This window comes from Ambystoma mexicanum, chromosome 3q (genome assembly GCF_040938575.1).
Source record: "Ambystoma mexicanum isolate Mex_15411 chromosome 3q, UKY_AmexF1_1, whole genome shotgun sequence".
Lineage (NCBI taxonomy): Eukaryota > Metazoa > Chordata > Amphibia > Caudata > Ambystomatidae > Ambystoma > Ambystoma mexicanum.
In genome coordinates, this window is record NC_090926.1 from 579530916 (window position 1) to 579550040 (window position 19125).

The following is a 19125-nucleotide window of genomic DNA, read 5'->3' on the forward strand; positions in this document are numbered from 1 at the left end:
GATGTGTTCACAGTTTTGTATCTGTTGTTGCAATGCATTTTGTTTGATCGGTAATGTCAAGTTTCTCAAGCATGCAAGCCTCTCCTTGAGGGTTTCCCTTTATTTTTGAGATTAATTTGTTTGTTAACTTGACTCTTTTCCGTTCTTGGACTTGCAATTTGTTGGTTTCTTGTAATCTTTTCCATTTTTGATCCCAAAACAGAAAAGATTACCGGAAGATTCTGAGCCGTTAAGTTCTCTTGTGATTTCTGTATTGAACTGTTAACTTTTCTCTGAACATCATCTTTTGGGACTTGTGCCTTTGGTTAGGACCATCATTTTTTCCGTTCTTAAGGTCCTCAAGTACTCGATCGTTTATCTTTGCTGGGAGATCTTTAGATCTGTCTGCCATTGCGAACTGAGACATTATGGAGTTTTGCAGTACAGTAGCTAGCTTTACTGGATTATGCTGTTTGACCTTCGTATTAGTCTCAGGCCCATTAGATGTCGATTGTTTTTTTCTTGTTTTCTGCACTATGACATTTTCCCACTCAAGTTTTCTACTGTTTGCTTGAGGTACAGTTGTTGATATCTTAATTCTGGTTGGTTTTCTTTGTGCGTCATCTCATTCAGCGTTGAGGCCATTTGAGTTCTCAGCTTTTTCATTTCTCGCTATTTCAAAGAGCCACGACTGCCATTCTTGTGAGGCTTCGGCCTCAATATCTAATCTTTGCTGGACTTTATTCGCAAATGTTTCAAGAAATATTTGCTTCGTATGCACTAAAGCCAAAAAGGTGGCCTGATCCTTAAGTACCTCACTCAGTTTCGTATAGTTTAAAAAAATGGAAGTAGGGCATGTGATGAAGCTGCCATTAGGAGATTTTGCAGGTCCAACATTGCTGGAATTGTTGGATACGGCTGGTGTTGATCATTATTGCAATGACAAAAGTCGTGATGCTTTTCGTTTGCATCGGTCGCCGATGTAGGAGGTAACTGATCAAATACTGCAGACTCTTGTCAGAGGATGGTGATCAGATGCGTAATATGGCTAATCTTTCTGTGGGAAGTGTCTAGGTGGATTTGTCTCCTTGTATTGGTCGTATTTAGGTTCCCATTTCTTAGAGGGGATTTCACAAAGACTTTTTTTGTGTTTAAAGTTTAGAGTTGAGGTCATCTCCTTTTGTGTTCCTTTTCCGCCAGCTTTCGTTGAGGTCTTAAAAAACGCTTGTCTTTTTTTTCATGGTTTTGCATTAACAACTATCGCCGTTATGTCTAATGAAAGCCTGGTTACTCACCGTCTTATTCCCAGGTTAGTTTTATTTGCAAACGTAGTGGCATCCAGGTCTTTATGGAAATTGTTGCCATTTACGTTTGGTTTGAGCAGCCCTTTCTAGTTGGGTTATTGATGGTGTAGATTGCATGACCGTGTGCCGTTGGTGCCAAAGCAGTTATTTTGTTCGCAGTATGAGATACTCCCATAGTACTCTCATCAACATTCTCAATAAGGTCAGTTTTACCAGAGTGGTTAGTAGCTGGCAATAATCCCTCTTCAGCTTGTTTTCAATACTAGTGTGCCTGGTTTCACGTTCAGAATAAGTCATCATTAGATGTGATGCATTTCTCAGATATTATTGGGTTTAATCTTTCAGCTTTCGTATTCTGGACACACTCCCTTTTAACTTGTGATTTCATACAATCGCTCTCATGGGCATTATACCGCTTCGTGGTTTGGGGCGTGTTTATGGGACATATTGCTGAAAATGGCATTAGTTCCACTTTAGACTGAATTGGAAGCGCAGGTTTTGATGCGCAGAACTTTGTTCTTAGGACATTGTGAAACATCACTTATCTTTGTTTATGTTATGTGGAGTGTCGGTTTTTCACTAAATGAGAATCTAACTCGACAGAATCCTGATTCAATGTACAGAGTAATTGGTTCCATGACTACAGATGATTCTACTGCCAATACATCAAGTCAATGGCGGCGCCTCCTTTGGTCTCGGGACGACTTGTCAAGCCTCCGGATGGCTGGTGATCTTAGGTGTACAATACAGTGAGAGCCAGATGTTTTATCAGCGCTCCCCTGCTCTAACACTCGCCAACACTCCGCATTTGCTTGAGCAGGGGATTTTAGTGGCAAGGCTCCTCCAAAAGTCCAGTCCGAAAACAGCAACTGAAGGCAGACTGCACACAACCTCCTTAGGAAATCCTACTCTGGTATAAATACCAAGTATGGCCTTAGCCACTGCCTGGGGAGTAACAGTCCTCATAGGTATCGCTTCAGGATACCTGGTAGGATGGTCTACCACAACCAATATAAAATCGGTTGCCTGAAGATGTGGGTGGGTCTAAGGGACCAACAATGTCGATTCCTACCCTCTCAAAAGGGACTCACAACTGGGCGGGGCACCAAAAAGGTGCCACGTCCTAGGCTCCACTCTTGCCAGAAGTCTGACAAGTGTGACAGCTCCTACAGAATGTATCTACGTCATACCCCATTTTAGGCAAGTAGAAATAGAGAAATCCTTTCCTTGGTCTTCTTAAAGCTCAAGTGACCAGCTAAAGGAATCTCATGGGCTAACTGTAGAAACTGGGGTCTTACCTCCTGGAGGCACTACAAGTCTTCTGTAGTCCCCTGGGGTAGACTCAATAGGTTCACTGTAGAGGACGCCATCCTCCCAGTACAACCTGTGCTTCCCTGGCCCTTCCAGCTGGGAAGCTGCCTGTTGGCAAAGAACTTCAAGAGTAGGACACTCTGACCTCTGCTGAAGTCTGCCATACAAGGGCCACCTTCTGCAAGCAAAGTCCGCAGCTCAAGATGGTCTTTAGGATCCAGATCTCCAACAAGGGGGGTGGGAGGGGAGGTCTTCCTACAGCTCTGCGTCATAATTAGCTGTTTCACCATCCTCTGGTTGGTCCTCCCACTCAGCCTCAGCTGGTGGAGGGGGTCACAGGTGTGACCTTGAACTGTCCTCTCTGGGATGTACTGGGTTTGGGCACAAGAGTGACACTTTCCTTGCTTCCTGAGACCTTGGGTTTCCCCTTTGTCTCTTTCTGCAAGTAGTAGTTAGTTCTTCCTGTGGACTGTGTGTTATAGGCTCCTCTGTAACAGCCCACTGAGAGTAATCTAAAGTGAGCTCTTGTGACCTTCCTAGTCTGCTCCTGCTTCCTTTTACTGGGAGGCCTGGGGGTGCCCGATACAACTCCAAGAGTGTTGTAATCAATACTCAGCAGGACTTTCCCTAGGCACCTCACTTTGTACACTGACAGGTATTCTTACATTCATATTGTTGCACTGGATGAGAGCTGGTAGTATTGGAACCATCTGGATAGGGCCTCCAGCAAGCTTAGTGGGCCTTTGGATGCCTTAGCAACATCCTCAGGTTTTAAAAAAGGGTTTCATCCACCACTGTGATGCTAGCCCCAGTGTCTCTAATGGCAGGGGTTTCCTGACCATTCACAAGTACACTGTCCTTGTAATAGTCTTGCGTTTTCTGGTATAGAATTATACACATCTAAATTCTGCTGTTACCACAGACCCAGGGACACTAAAGAAACAGACTGAATGCAGTACCCTCCGGGTGCACTACAACAACCCTGACCTCCTGGCAATAGGAACCCAACCTTTGGTATAAGTCTGTACTACACAGGTTATTAGTGTGATTGAGCAGCCAGGCTCATCTCAAGAGGGGTCAATGTGAGCTGTAGGGGAGTTACACTGATTCACAGGGACAAGTATTCAAATGAACTCTTACACACAAGGTTTCTTGACTAAACAATTATTAGTTTGTCAGTTAGAGCAAGCCTTCTTCAGAAGGGGCAATATAATAGTAACACTCAAATATATGTCACAAAATACACTTAATATTTCTAAATCAGCAAGTACCCTTTTGGGATGTCCCACAGACAACCTACACCCTCAGGTGACTTCAATAGCCAGGGTGCTGGGAACATTAATATGGCACTGTTGCATTTAGAATATTCTTAGGATGGCAAAGCAAAAAGGTTATTAGAACATACAAGAGAACACACACTTCTTAAGCAGGCAAATACCTTTGGATCGTCCAATAAGAGTCTCAGTGTAACAGGCTTAGCCAAAGTCAATGGGCAAAAGTCTATATGGGCTGATACAGTAATAATTAATTCAAGAAACCTTGTGTGCAAGAGTTTATTTGAATACTTGTCCCTGTGAATCTGTGCGTAACTCCCCCCACAGCTCACCTTGAAATATGCCTGGCTGCTCAGCCACACTACCAACCTGTGTCGTACAGATGTATACCAAAGGTCGGGTTCCTTTTGCCAGGCGGTCAGGGTTGTTGTAGTGCACCCAAAGGGTACTGCATACAATCTTGCCCAACACCTTCCCTCCAGGAAAGGGTTAATTAACATTACTTTGGAGGTCCAAAAGTACTTGCTTGCTTCCGAATATTTGTGTGATCTATTGTTTTATTCTGTAATCTCTTTACTTTGACACCTCAGTATTGCTCTAAAAGTACCAGTGATATATTAATGTCCACAGTGTCCTAGCTATTTAAGTCTCCTGAGGGTGTAGGAAGTGTTTGTGCCATCCCAAATGGGCATTTGCTGATTTAGAGAAACTGAGATTGTGTATTTTGGAGTGCATTTGTGGGTTAATATTATATTGCCCATTCTGAAGAAGGCATATTCAAACTGGCTGTTGAATTAAAAATTGTTTAACCAAGAAAAATTGTGTGTGTTTATTTGGATACTGTGCAACTCCCCTATTGCTCACATTCACCCCTCTTGAGATAAGCCTGACTGCTCAGCCACACTACCAACCTGTGTCAGACGTATACCAAGGTTAAGTTCCTATTGCCAGGAGGTCAAGGTTGTAGTGCACCCAAAGGGTACTGCTCGAAATCTTGCCCAACACCAGAGTTGGCAGCAGTGCAGGCATATCCTGAGAGGAACCTCTGCAGTACCCGCAAGTAAACCGGAGACGTAAAACAAAGACCGGCAAGTTGTCCAAAACTGCCAGGAGACCCCAGGGTGCTCCGAGTCAGACCTTTAAATGGAACTAATGATTTTGTATACTGAACCATTTAAATATGAAGGCAGCCAGGGCGCAATACACTCAATATGGGATACTGATGGGGGATATTTGGAAACCCGCAATGCCAGCAGCCAACAGGCCTAATAACAGTAATATAAAGGCAGCAGGAACCAAACTCTGTTTATATGAGACCTCTATGGGGAGAAGGCTATAACCTGCATTGCCAAAAGGCTATAGAATAATAATCCAAAAACAAGGACGCAACTTCTCATTCATAGAATACCAATTTGGTGAGATATGGTAAGAGACTATAAAGAGAAGCAGTTATTGTTCAAGCCTTCTCACACAGGATACTGGTGTGGAGAATCTCGGAACAAGCATTACCACTGAACATAATTGTTGTAGTAAGAGTTTATCCTGTCAGAGTATTTCAGGAAAGGGACCAATAATAGCGGTTAGTCTTGGCAGTCGAGTGTACCAGGAAAGAGTATGTAAAGCACTGTGACTGACGTAACAAGACGAGTTGATTTCTTTTGGTGAACTGTTGAATTACTGAAAGTAATTGCTGTGCTATCCTGACAAAAGTGTTTCCTTTGAAGCAGTATGATGCGCTAATGATTACTTGGCCTTTTGAAAAAAGAAGTGCTTTTATTTATGAACTTGTGTTTTGAGGGAGAAAAACAAACCTTTGTCAAGCAAAAGGCTGTGGAAAAATAAGTGATTCTCAACCAAATAATTGTGAATGAGATTTTCTTTGCTAAGTGGAAGGATGCAGTGAGTGCAAAAGACTTTTGTACTACATTGAACAGAATTCTTATTACACAGAACTAGTGAATGGAAAATACTTGTGCTACGTTGAACAGAACTTTGTCATTGCACAGAACTTTATTGAATCCAAAATTTACTCAAGGTATTCCTGAATTGATCCAAGGGAAGGGAATCCAACCCTGGTCACGAGGAATACTTTCTAAAACCTTTGAATTTGTATTAGGTTATTTGCCAAACATTCCTTGTATAATGTTGTGTGTATTAGTGAGAGGGTCAGATACTTTTTGGTCACTAAGTCATTTTTCTTTAGTTTTAGTTTGCCAGGCAGGGCCATCCTGGTTAGGTTGGGCAAAGATAGGTGTTTATAATACCTCATATTACCTTGTGTCCGTCTCACCATTCTGACCCCCTCACAAAGTCCAACCCTATTTGGGGAATGAGACTCAAGTCAGATGGAGGCACTGGGGGACCAGTGCCCAACAGGCGGCAGAACAAAGTAAGGCAGATGCTGTCAGAAGCAGCATTTTCGTAACAGTAGTGCAATTGGATTCACAGGGTTCAGGGGTGGCTAGATAGGCCATCTGAAGGATTTCAGCCTCCAAGACTGATGTCCATATCATGGGAAAACACGGTTGGGTCCTCCACACCACCATGACTTGTGAAGAGCAATCAGCAACACAACTGCCCAGGTAAGTACCCAGGAGTCAGAGTACCTTCTACACACAACAATGTCACCAGACGGTCCCCACAGGAAGGCAGCAGCTCCAAATTGGGTATCTGACATTGCTGGCTGGAGGAACTGTTGGCAGGAGCAGACTGTCAGACTTAGTCCCAGGGATGCCAGCAGACTATCTTCGCAGCACTTGGTTATGGAGGCTCGACACAGGTTTTGTAGCAGCAAAGGCAGTCACCCCGCAGACTTTCTTCCTTCCCTTGATCCTCTACTTTTCCGAGAGGATTCCTACGATCAGGATGGATTCTCTGTAGGTCCAGACAGATGCCCTCAAGTTTGCAGCCGGAAACAGCGTGGACGAGACGATGCACTGCAGCATTGCCAGAGGTCCCAGGGTAACCCGGTATTGCAGGCCTGGAAGGTCGCAGCAATTCGTGGGATGGGTCAAAGTGTAGCTGGCCTCTAGACTGATTAGGCCCATCAATCCAAGGAAGTAAGTTGTCCGGTCTGGATCTTCCCTGTTGCAATGGAGCAGCAGCAGTCACTCAGTCGGCTTTGGCAGTCGCTGGAGGTAGCTGAGACATCAGTTTTCTTATTCAGACTGGATCTTCCAGTGAAAGAAACTGGTTTCAGCATCAAGACCCTTGCCTTTCATGCAGGAACCCAGCCAATCAGCATGCATTTAACATTCAAACATTGGGTGGTGACGGTTCCCAACGAACAGCCAGGCACCCAGTCAGATCTAAATCTAAGCAGACATTCTGGAGAACAAAGACGTGAGGCGTTTCAGTGTCCTCCCAGACACTGGCACCTCCAGGCAGACTTCTCAATGGGAGCCCCAAGACAAAGGAGTGAGCAGGACACCCCCCAACCAGGTTAGCAGAGGAAGGCTCAAGAAAGGGAAAGCGAAAAAAGAAGACGGGCACCATTTTAGGTCAATAATGACCCATGTGTCTTACAGCAGCTGCAATAGCCTGTGAGTAAAATTCGCAAAAGTTGGTAGAAAACATCCACTGCCACCAGCCACTGACTTCCCACTGTAACTAGAAAGTTACTAAAGTGGAAAAGGATACATTGTGCCCCCTTCAGCACTCCACATAAGGTGCGATTTGCCGATTCCACAAAATAAAAGTCTGGTAGGATACAAAGTAACCCCCTGTCCTTGGTATTGTTTGTTATTATAAGGTACATAAAAAATTGACAGCTCTAGGAGCTCCACGACACTGCACAGAAAGTGCAGTGTGCTGCAATAATAAATTGCAGATTTCTTAAAAATTGGAGGAAAGCATGACTCCACAAAGAGAACCAAAAGGGCTGAAAAAGATTCCCAAAAGAAGAGTAAAAGACCGAGTGAGCGTGGAAAAACGTTCTCTCAGAAGAACTGCTATATATAAAAAAAACAATAGTCCAAACAGTGCTGGGGGACTTACAAGTGGGAAGAATTGCACCCAAAAAGGAAATTCTACCCAACACCAAGCACCCCAGAATACATTTTAGGCGAGTTTCAGATAAGTTCACAGTTCCACTGGAATTAATCAGAGCGTGTTAAAGGGCCATCTGCATTAGCAGTGTTATGTCTTTGACCCCAGAGGTGTGTATTCTGCAATGGCAGTCACAGGAGGCCCTAAAGAAGTGTTCCACAGGTCAGAAGGCCCGATAGGCAGAAGCAGAACAGGACAATCCAACATTGATGGGGAATGTGGAAAAGACTTACCTCCAAGATGTATGTCCCCCGAACCAGAGGGACACCTAGGGTTCAGTATCTCCAACAATCACCCACCCCATGACACAAAAAGGTTAAGAAATCCCGTCAGTAGGGAAAAAACCACCAGATGCTCAAAACCACCCAGTGGGTAGACTGCTCTTTCCCACAGGTGCAGTTTTTGCAGGATTCATTTCACTAGTACTTGAACCCTGGGCCAATTAAGGCCCCGGCAACCTAGGAAAGAAAATCAGGCTTGTCCCAAGAGCTCCACCAAACCAGGAGGGAAAAATCCACAGAGGTAGACTAAAGGTAGAATAGGGACACTGCTACCATGCTCCTCGGAGCAGTTCGTTCAATCAGACTCAGGACAGCTACAACTGCTGGTGGCACCCTCTGACATTCCAAACAGAAAATCTGGTAGCGAGTTGAGACTTCAACTTCTTCCTGGACCTCTGCAGCAACCCACAGCAAATCTGAAGATTCTGGCTCTAAACCAGCACAGAAACCGTTTGGGTGCGTTAGGCTTGATCCAGCAAATATAGGGAGACTGCTGCAGAAGACTTTATGAGGCCTAGACTGGACCTCAAGAGGCAAAAAACCCAAATCGGGAAAAACTTCAGAAATTGACGCAGAAATCTCCTTCAGCAGTGCAAAAAGCCTAAATACCCTTCCACAAAGGAGCTGGCCAAGAGCCAGCCAGCCAATCACTAAATGGGGCTGGGCATTAAGGGTATCAGATATCCAGACCAAATAGTCTGGTTGTAGGACTCACTAAACCTTAGCCAACGCCACAGGAACACAGCAAGTTAGATGGATAAGTCAGGGTCTATACTGGCCTAAACCAGTTAGGACCAACATGGAGGCTACCATGATGGGCTCAGAGGAGCCCACATGGTCGGAAGGGCCACTAAGCTGAACATGGATGCAGATAGGTTGACAGCACAAACCATGCTTGCTCACTGGCATAACACCCTAACCGCACTTCAAAGAAGCTAGTGTATAATTCAGACACCTGCACACAAACAGCAGGCAGAACAAAATCTAGGTTTGAGAGGGGAGGTTGTACTTACCATCTTTCCAGAGATCGGACACAAATTTATCAGCAGACTGGTGGAGCAAGGTGGCAATGTTATCATTAAGTGGGTCCATGTTCTTCAGCAGCCATTCATCAGCCTTATAATCCACCTGAATTAAAATATACAGGGTTACAAACCAAAAGAACCAGAGACCACCAAGGAGAAAGATTGTCCCAACCAAAATGCCACAGAAACAACCAGAGAAGCTTGCAGAGGGCAACAAGACCGGTTATTGCATAATGCTTTTACTGACCATTCCGCTCATTTCCTCGCAATTTGTATTGGAAGATTGGGTGTGGCCCAATTGTTCCTGTGGCAAAAGCGTAAAACAAAAAGGTGATGGCATGAAGGTTTAGACTTAACCTTACCCTCTGGCAACCTCTTGCTTTGTGGCAGTCCTGTGCCGATAAGGGGTTCAGTGATCTCTAGACCAAGGTTTGGAATTGCAGGAACTACCACTGATTTCATATGCATTTTTAAATTACTAAGCACTCCTCATTGTAAATGAATTAGAACACCATTGATACATTTGGTCACTGAATATATTCCCTGACGTGCATTGCAAAGGAAACTTTTTTAGATATGGCTTGCTTATTCTTGGAGGCCTTTGGCTGCAGTTAATGAAATATTTCCTACCCTCTACCGCCATATTCATTACTATGCTCTAGATGGTCAGTATAAATGTGGTGTGTGCATTAGGGATTTTTGTTTAGACTATTTTAACATTTGATTAAAATATCTGGTTCCGTTTTCTGCCTCGCCCTTGCACATGACGCTCTAACCCCTGGTCTAGGACCTACAGGGCGAGTTGGGTCATTAGGACAACTGTACTACTGCAGGCAGGCCTTGGGGCTATTTTCTCCTGCTAGGTTGTGTGCCCTTGTCATTCCACTAACCCCTATGTTATTTAATGTTGGGAGCCTACCTGTGATAGTGGCCCCACATAAAGGCAGAGGAGAGTTTAGACATTTACTCTTTTTATAATATACTATGTATTCTCCAAAACTGTATCACGCTCCAAATACTTATTTGAACTGAGGGATCAGTATGTGGCTCATAATTGAAGCATAGGTTTCAGTGTATTTTCATGAGATTAGTGTGGGCACTGTTATGTAGCACAGTTAACAGAAAAGTACAGAACAAACAGGCAAGTACAAAACGAAATATTACAAAACTATACTAAGACATAGGTAGAGACTTTGAAAACCCCAGGGCACATAGCCACAAAGCCAATAATCATAAAAGCAGAAAGGCTGTGGCAGAAAACTATCCACATATTGCAAATTAGCCAAAAATCATACATCGACCATACCATGTATGAGTTAACTGAAATAAAACAAGCCTCACCTTGCCGGCGTAATGGAAGACACAGAAGTCCGCCTTCTCCTTCAGTTGCTTGGGTTTCTGAAACTTGGGATGAGTGCCTTGCTCCTGCACAACCTTCTCTACAAAGCTTTTGTCAGTAGCCTTCGGAAACCAGCATTCCTCGTCCAACAAGGCCAAAATGCCAGGAGGCCCAGCCTAAGGTAGGAAGGCATAGTCAGTTAGAGGGCAGACTCTCCTCTCACAAATTTGTATCGCAAGAAACAAATGTGATGCAGAAATCTCGCAGGCACTCAAGGATGTTACACTTTAATGGGGTCCTGAGAAACAGACTAAAAATCAAAAGAATGGTGTACCATCTTAACCAGTAAGTGGTTTCAAACTACCCTTGGGTGACGTATGAACTATACAAACCACTAACAAATTAGGCATCGATAGACCGCAGAGGTGCCAAGTCCAATATGGCATTCTGTAGTAACAAACAATGGTCAAGAAAAATGGCTAGGCAACAACGGCGAGCAGAGTACACGAGGCCTGGTCCAAGGAGGTAAATTGACAGAGGTCAAAATACAGGCATGAAGAGAAATGGATGGGAGCCCCCATTCTGGACAAAGATGGGATACGAGCCTGTAGAGGAATACATACTGGTCAAGACAATTGTGCATGAACAGAATGCACCGAGCTAAGCACAGCAGGCCGGTCAATCACAGTGGATGTTGAGATCTACACTAGTGTGGATTCCCAGAAAGCCCAAAATCAAATATGTCCCTTTAGCGCCCCATTACTAAGGGAATATAAATGTAGTTCAGTCAAAACACTACCAAGGGGTCTAATGTAGAGCTGCAGCCACACTGTAAGAAATGTGTTTGTCAAATGGTATCATTAAACAACCCTCTGTCCATTGTAGGGTCAAACTGAACCTGAGCCACGGAGCATACATTTTGCTTAACAATCCATACAACAAAGACTAATCACACAGGATATGGCTCCCAATTGGTGACTAGAGTCCATCAATGCTTGATGCACAGGCCCTAAAGAGTAATTAAATTCGAGAAATTAGGAAGATTAAGTCTTGACAGTGGAATGTATTCAAAAATAGTTAATGTGCAAACATCCTAAATGTTTTTTTGCAGCCAGTACTTGGGGATCCCCCAGAGATCAGAACCTGACACACAAGAGCAGCTCAAAAGGAGGCACTTGCCTTTGCGATGTTAAGCAAGGAGACCTGAAAAAGCACACATAGGCTATACTGCACTAAGAGGTCTTAACAAGTTTCAATCCCGGCAGCTCGAAGAGTAGCAATTCATTGAAGCCCAGAGATTGGAAGTGGGAAACTTACAGGCTTCTCGATTAAGTCAATGCAGGGCTGCAGGTCAAGACCAAAGTCTATGAAGTTCCACTCAATGCCTTCACGCTGGTACTCCTCCTGTTCCAGGATGAACATGGTGTGATTGAACAGCTGTTGCAACTTCTCGTTCGTGTAGTTTATACACAGCTGTTCAAATGAATTTAACTGCAAGATGGAGTTAAGTTCAGGTTAGCTTGAGTTACCCACTGCTTTTTCTAAGCCATATTTCAGGTAGCGGAACACATCTACAACTTACCTCGAATATCTCAAACCCAGCAATGTCCAGGATCCCAATGAAGGAGGCCCCTTGCCTCTTGGTTTTGTCCAGGGCCTTGTTGATGCGCATCACCAACCAGCGGAAAAGACGCTCATAGGTAGCTTTGGCAAGAGCTTCAATGGCAAAATCAGCCTAAGCGGAAAGGAGGTGAAAAGGAAAATAGTCTGATCCATCAAAGTTGTCCTCAGACAGCACTACCAGTTTGCTGTTCCATACATGACAATTTAAAAATGCTACGAAGGCACCGTATCTTAAAATCAGCAAAATGTAAACAGCCCCCTTCCACAATGTGTACTTCCTCCAGGATTCATGTTCTCTCTGCGGTACTTACCTGCTCCTTGGTCTGAGCTTTCTGTACATAGTCCCGTCCAACCTTGATGCGAGGCATGAGGATACCCCGGGTGAAATCATTCACATTGACCCCCAGTAGATGGCACACCTTCTGAGCAGCTGTGGGCAAGAAACATAAGAAAAGTGAACCTGTGCAGCAAGCCAGCTGTTTCCGCTTTAGAATGGGCGGGCCCTTCAATGAAGGACAGAGTACAGATCTCTGTAGGCACTTGGCTATTCAAACAGAGGTAGTAGACTTTACCTGTGTTGTCCGGCATAGAGGCTTGGTCAGTGTTGCGCTCTTTCTTAAAGACAATGTTTCCCAGCTGCAAGACTCCTGAAACCACTTTCAGTAAACCTGGTGGAGGAAGAAGAGCAATATTGAGTCACTATGGTGCCACCAGAAATCAGAAAGTTACTATCAATAAGGTGAAATCCAATAAGCATCAGACCGCTGAAGTAGAGAAAAGCATTTGCCTGAAAAAGATTTATTGTATGGTTCATTGCACAAGGGTAGCATTAGCTAAACTGAACCTTCTACACAAAGTGTGAACCGAAGCTCTCCAGCAGTTTAGATACTGCACAGCATACACACAGCTAATGAAGTAGGCAATTAGTGGTGGCAGGTCAGGTGTACGAGACTTTCAAAGATTGGCAGAAAAACAACTTCTAGCAGAGTTCAAACATTTCTCAATGTGTATTCCAAGAAGAGATTAATCACTTTCAAGACCAGTTCATATACAGTATATTAGAACAGGTTTGCTTAACGGTAGATTTGTAAGCGCAAGCGAGGAAAAGGGTTCACTCTCCATCTGGATTGACGAAAAAGGGATATTTAAAACATGTCTTGCAAGTAATCCACCATATGCACATGGAATGCAAAGTGCTGCTTACAGAGCATTTAGTTAGTGTCAGGCCTACAACCTTCACACATCAATGGATTACAAATAGCTGCCTATAGCTAGAAGGTCCAGCTGAAGCTTTGTCTCACCAAGCTGCTCATCCTCTGGAATACTCATGATTCTCATTGCCTCCATGGTCTCCTGGAAAAGGTCCTTGTCCTGCTGGCCTGGGATAGTCACGTGCCCGTTGGACAGGAAACGGTACTTGTTGTAATCTTCTAAAAGTAGGTCAGCTGCACATGTAGTGGAGTAGAAACAGGTTTGGCAAGGTGAAGGGCAAGTTCATCATCAGTTTATCCAGCAACTTGCTAAGCAGCGATTTTGGTAGACAACCCATTTTCCGCATTGTTACATGAATGAAAAATGATATATTGGACAGATTTTTGCAAATACCTTTTGCTGCAAGTCATTGTAAGCATACCATTTGGGGCACAGACGAATGAATATATACTATACACACACACACACACACACACACACACACACACACACACACACACACACACACACACACACACATTCCCCCTCCACCCCTCGTACCCCAAACACCCCTGGCAGAAGCACAACACTTACTCTTCAGGTGTTCTCCAGCACCAGAAAGCATGTAGTAGAAGATGTGGAATGTGCGCTCATCCTTGGCTTGTCGAATGGCACGGGATTTTTCTAGCAGATCTACATCACGAGTTAAGGACACTCGTGCAACGTGCAACCCATAGCCATGTGGTCAGTGACCACTTAAGCGCGCACAGTAGAATTTAATGCATGACTAATCGGACTAAGGCTTTACACTGCAATTAAGCATGCAAAAAACAGTAGTTGCAATAATTTCAGACTCTGCCAATATGCTTTCAGTGAACACCGTTTATCCTGTGTCCTTGTGCCCTTTCAGCAGGTGGATCATGAAACATCCAAGCGCAAATCAGGAGCCCAACATGACACGGCACTGGGTAACAACAAATTACATGTTTGGGGAAATATTTATGTACATTTTTGGCTGGCTCCTATTCCCTTGATAATTGCCATTGTCACCTCAAGCCAAAAGATCATAGTTTTGGAAAGGCAGAGGAAAGTGTAGGTTGTATGTTGGGGAGTATATGAAGGTGCACAATTATATTTGATGGAAAGTGTCAGATGGGACTTTCTTAGATTACATTTAGGAAATGCTGTCTACCCCTTGGTTGCAGAGCAACATCTTGCCACCTCTGGGGTAAATGGATCATTCGTAGCTGTACTTCAAAGGGCTTAATGGTGGAGAAAGATGCAGTTTCACATGTCAACCTACACAATAAGAACCTCCACATAGTATGTGTACAAACCTACTCTTCATTTATGCTAAGGCCTGGATAAAAACGCATTACCGGGTAGTTTTCAGGGATTCATCTTTACAGGTGAGGGCTGAAGTAAAGTTTAGTCTTGAGTCCCTATAAATGGGTTTTGCATAATACATGCCAGTTATGAAAGACGTTCTTTTTTTGCCACCTTCGTCCCACAGACTTCTATGGAACACTTTTTGCTTTATGTAGACTCCTGACCTGACTTTTAGTAGTTATATAAAACCTTCCGTTTACATCCCTAGTGTTTTTGCTTACATGAAACCATACGACTATCCGCACTGAGAGACTGCCCATTTCTTGCATTGTTAGAATTGCGCACATCGCCCTAAAGTGAAGCGTGTTTAGAATAGCTTTGTAGTGGCTTTTTAGTTACATTTCAATGGGCCAGGATGGGATGGTGGCTGCTAAAAAAGGTGGCCAGCACACCAATACGGCTGTGCCATCAGGTTTGGTTGGAAAGAGAAAGGAGTCAGTCCGCTGCCAGTCCACATCCTGGTGCCCAAATGCCCGTTGCTGGGCAGTTATGGCCAGTGTCTATCCAGTTTAAATGGTGCAGACCTTTACAATTGGTGGCCCTGGGTGAGCTTCCAGTCTGACTCTTGGATAAAAGGAGGCCTTCTGCATCCATTCTTCAGATCATTGTTGTAGCCAAGACATCTACAAAGCGCAGTCAGTTGATGAACCAAGGACTCCTCCTGCAGCTGACCAACAGTGAAGTCCATATTAAGTCCCGGTCCTTTCTGATAAAGACCCTACTCGTCCTACCTGTCGATGGGTGGGCAACTCCAAGTGCCCCTGGACCAACCAGTGCACTGACCAGCTCTCTCTGCTGGGCTACCTCGATGCAGTTGTTCCAAGTGTCTCCTTGCAACTTAGAGGATCCTTCAGCTTTACTACAATGTGCCTGCATTGGGTGGACTCCATTTTACATGGCTGTGACTGCCTCAATCATCAAAATGGAGATTGTAGTTGGCCTGTCTTGGGAAGCTGCCCATATTTAGTCACTGGTGTGTACCCCAAGACAGGTCAGCTTGAAACCACTTCAGATTGGCATATGCAGATGCCAGTTTAAAACAATGCAGATTCATTCCTTGGGTTGAGAGCTTTTCAGATTGCAATGAGTGCTTGGCGGGATGGTTGGTCACTTCGGGTGAAATTTAGCTTGACACCACACAATGCATTGGTTCCCAAGAGGAATAAAAGCAGGCGCCCCAACCCCTTGATCTCTGAACCTGCACTCTGGAAAGCCTGATGATCAAAGAATGAAAGCTATACACCATTACCCTTTGACACCCCGAGCAATAAACGAAAAAGCTGTGCCTCGCCATAAACTAGAAAGAGAAGATCCAACATCCTCCCTGATGCACTCACAGCAATGTACCACTTGGTGCATTGAAACTAATGGGGTGAAAAGTATAAATAACCGGTTTTAAGGAGGTGGAATTGCAGATTGGAATTGTACTTGGGCCTACAAGTCTGTTCTCATCTGTTTTCCTGCAGTGGAAAACCTCACCCAAAATTGAGAAAAATGCTGCCATCCCAATTTGGTGCTTTGTGGCCTTTTTGCCAAAGGGTGTCACCCAGAACAATCGCAAGTGAGCTCCTCAGACATCCCAAAGGCCCATCAGAGAAGGTAAAAAAGTTTGCCTTAATAGGGAATCCCGCGGAGGAGCACCTCTGGTCAACGAATGGACAAGACTTTATTCAGAGGTTAGTTTGGCAAGTATTTAAAAATGTGATGGTGTACTGGGTTTATCTGTTAAAAACACATCTGGTCAGAAAGTTGCAAGCTCTTGACAACCCAGAAAAACAGTTTCTCCAAGCACTTGCAACCATACTCTACACTAATGGGATTGCGCAGGTTAGGGAATCTGTATTATTGTAAGAATATTTCATAAATTGTACATGGACCAGATATATTTTGGTCATTCAAAAAACAGCCTTGCACCTACCCCGCTAGTCCCACCGGCCATTAAAACTTGGGATCAGTTGTCTCATAGTGGTGTCCAAAAGTGACTGAAAGTTCATTTTACCTGTCCATCACCCCTTCCCAAACCAGTTCATCTGTGCATCCAGAGTACCTCTGCTTCAGTATATGTGGCTTGGATTAAGACCTTCACTTCAGTCTCCTCCGTTGCTGTGTTTTCTGGTGGAGGAGACAGTGGAATTCCACTTAGTCACCCCAGTTCTTGTGGCTTGCTTTAAGGTGGCAGCCACTACTCTAGTCTCTTCCATTTCTACCCTTTTGATCCTACATCGGTATCTGATCGATTTGTGCGCTTTTCATATGCTTGCATGCATTACCACAGTCTCTGTTCCTAGCTGTTGGGGAGAATTCTCATTTCTGTGTTAATTCCCTTCAACCTTAGAGACCCCCCCCCGCTCTTTTGCTGGAGTTTAGACTTACTTTTTATCTCCTTTTGTGTACACACACACACACACACACACCCTTCAGTGCAGTGTCACAGAGGTCCCTTGGATTTCTCATAAGGTTTAAATACCTTCTGTTAGGCAAGATTGTATGCAGTACCCTGTTGGAGACTGCACCAGGTTTGTCATCTTCGCAATAGTTAACCCAACCTTTGGTATAAGCATGTACTACACAAGTTGGTAGAGTGACTGAGCAGCCAGGCTTATCTCAAGAGGGGCCAATGTGCGCTGTAGGGTTGTAACAGTTTCACAGTGACAAGTATCCAAGTAAACACTAGGTTGATTAAACAATTATTTATTAATTTAACAGTGAGATTGAATAAGCCTTCTTTAGAAGGGAGCAATTATATAACACTTAAAATATACTTCAGAAACAGTTTCAATAAATCAGTAGATACCCATTTGGGGTGGCACACGGATACTTCCTACACCCCAAGGTGACTTAAATAACTAGGACACTGAACATTGATTTATCACTGGTATATTAGTTCCATGTAAGAAATTAAATCACTGTTAGGCCACTGGCTGGAAGGCTTGAGAGAGGCAAAGCTGCAAGCAACTCAGCAAAAGACAGCCAAGGCAAGTCTCAACTGAGAGCTAGCAAGGCTAAACAAGAGGTAAGTACCCTGGTTCCAGCTGGCTTCTGTTCCTGGGCCTCAGTCGTGGGGACAAGAGGGAGAACGTCCGAGGACTCCCGCACTATGGTTCGAAGGTCGGCGGCCGCAATGGGCAAACTTCAGATCAGCGGCACTTCGCAGTTTTAGCGTCTCGCAAATAGCACCACTGCGGTTCTCTGATACCTTGACTTTCCTCGCTCTGGGGTCCAGCACTGTTGAGGTGGCTCAGGCTCGGTTAGTCCTGCTTCAAGGGAGTCCGGAGGATCTTCCTGGAGCTCCAGTCTGACTTAAAAACGACATACTCTATTCTGGTGTTCCTCTCCCTGGCAATCGGTTCCTGCAGCAGCAAGGGAAGTACAGCCAGCTCCGAGAGGATTTCCAGATAAGTTGGTCTTGGGGGTCGGCTGGTCCCACCAACCCAAGAGGAGAAGTCGTCCTTTGCAGGGCTTCTCTAGTCAAGGAGCTGTCGGAGCTTCATCACTGCAGCAGGGCTTCACCAGGCAAACTAACCAGGCAAACTAACTGTCCCGTGGTCAATTCTGCCTTCTGTACAAAAGACCTCACCTTTTATGCAGGTTTCTCACATTCATTCGCAGCCTAGTTTTCACTCACAGCAGGGTGGCTTGTCCTCCAAGCACAGCCAGCCGGCCAATCGCCTTTGGGTGCATTCCTGTAACCAAGGAAGCTAAGCACAGGGAGTTCCGGGCACCTCCCTCGCTTCCTGCCCTGCCAGTCATGCTGGAGCCAGAGGCAGGCTTTACTGGTGAATCCCGCCAAAGACAAAACAAACAAAGGGATGACACCTGGTTTGGCACGCAGAGTAAATCTCAAGAAGGACCTTTCCAACAAGAAATGGCGAAAGAAGACAGGGGCCATTTTGACATTTTTACTGCAGCTATAATTGCAGCCCACAGTAATAAAAAATGGTAGGAAAAAGTAAACCACTGCCACCAGCCATTAATTGCAGAAAGGGTAACAAAGTAACCCCTCCAGCACCCTGTTGTAAGATAGTGTGTGCTGGGTCTAGAAAGTTACAAATGTAAGTAAAGTCCATTTCACTTCACTGCTCTTGGAAACAATTTAACCAAGAGGATCTCAAAGACTTCCCTGTGCTACTGCACTGAAGGCGCGGTGTGTCACAATGTAAAAAGATAATGTCTATGGAGTTTGTCAGACTCCAAAAGAAACAGAGTTCAAATCACAGACAAATACGAGAGAGTGGGGGGGGGAAAGGTCTCAAGTCTCTCCAGAAGTCTTAAAAGTCTGAAAGTCCAGCAAGAGAGCTGTGTAATGTAGAAGGGAATTTGTACATTTCTGAAAATTCTTTCCAACACCCATGGTCCCATATG

The 19125-nt window shown here is 44.5% G+C and overlaps 1 protein-coding gene across 2 annotated transcripts in view; it reads right to left on the bottom strand.

The window, feature by feature from the left end:
- The window catches only part of MYH9 (myosin heavy chain 9), a 500061-nt gene that overhangs the window by 271039 nt on the left and 209897 nt on the right, over positions 1-19125 (bottom strand). For both annotated transcript variants that reach the window (XM_069654373.1, XM_069654374.1), the window contains exons 8-15: positions 13969-14067; positions 13485-13628; positions 12756-12851; positions 12495-12613; positions 12143-12295; positions 11878-12051; positions 10563-10736; positions 9210-9324 (exon numbers count right to left, since the gene is read on the bottom strand). In XM_069654373.1, the coding sequence (XP_069510474.1) occupies positions 9210-9324; positions 10563-10736; positions 11878-12051; positions 12143-12295; positions 12495-12613; positions 12756-12851; positions 13485-13628; positions 13969-14067 (1074 nt within the window). The remainder of the gene's footprint in view (positions 1-9209; positions 9325-10562; positions 10737-11877; positions 12052-12142; positions 12296-12494; positions 12614-12755; positions 12852-13484; positions 13629-13968; positions 14068-19125) is intronic.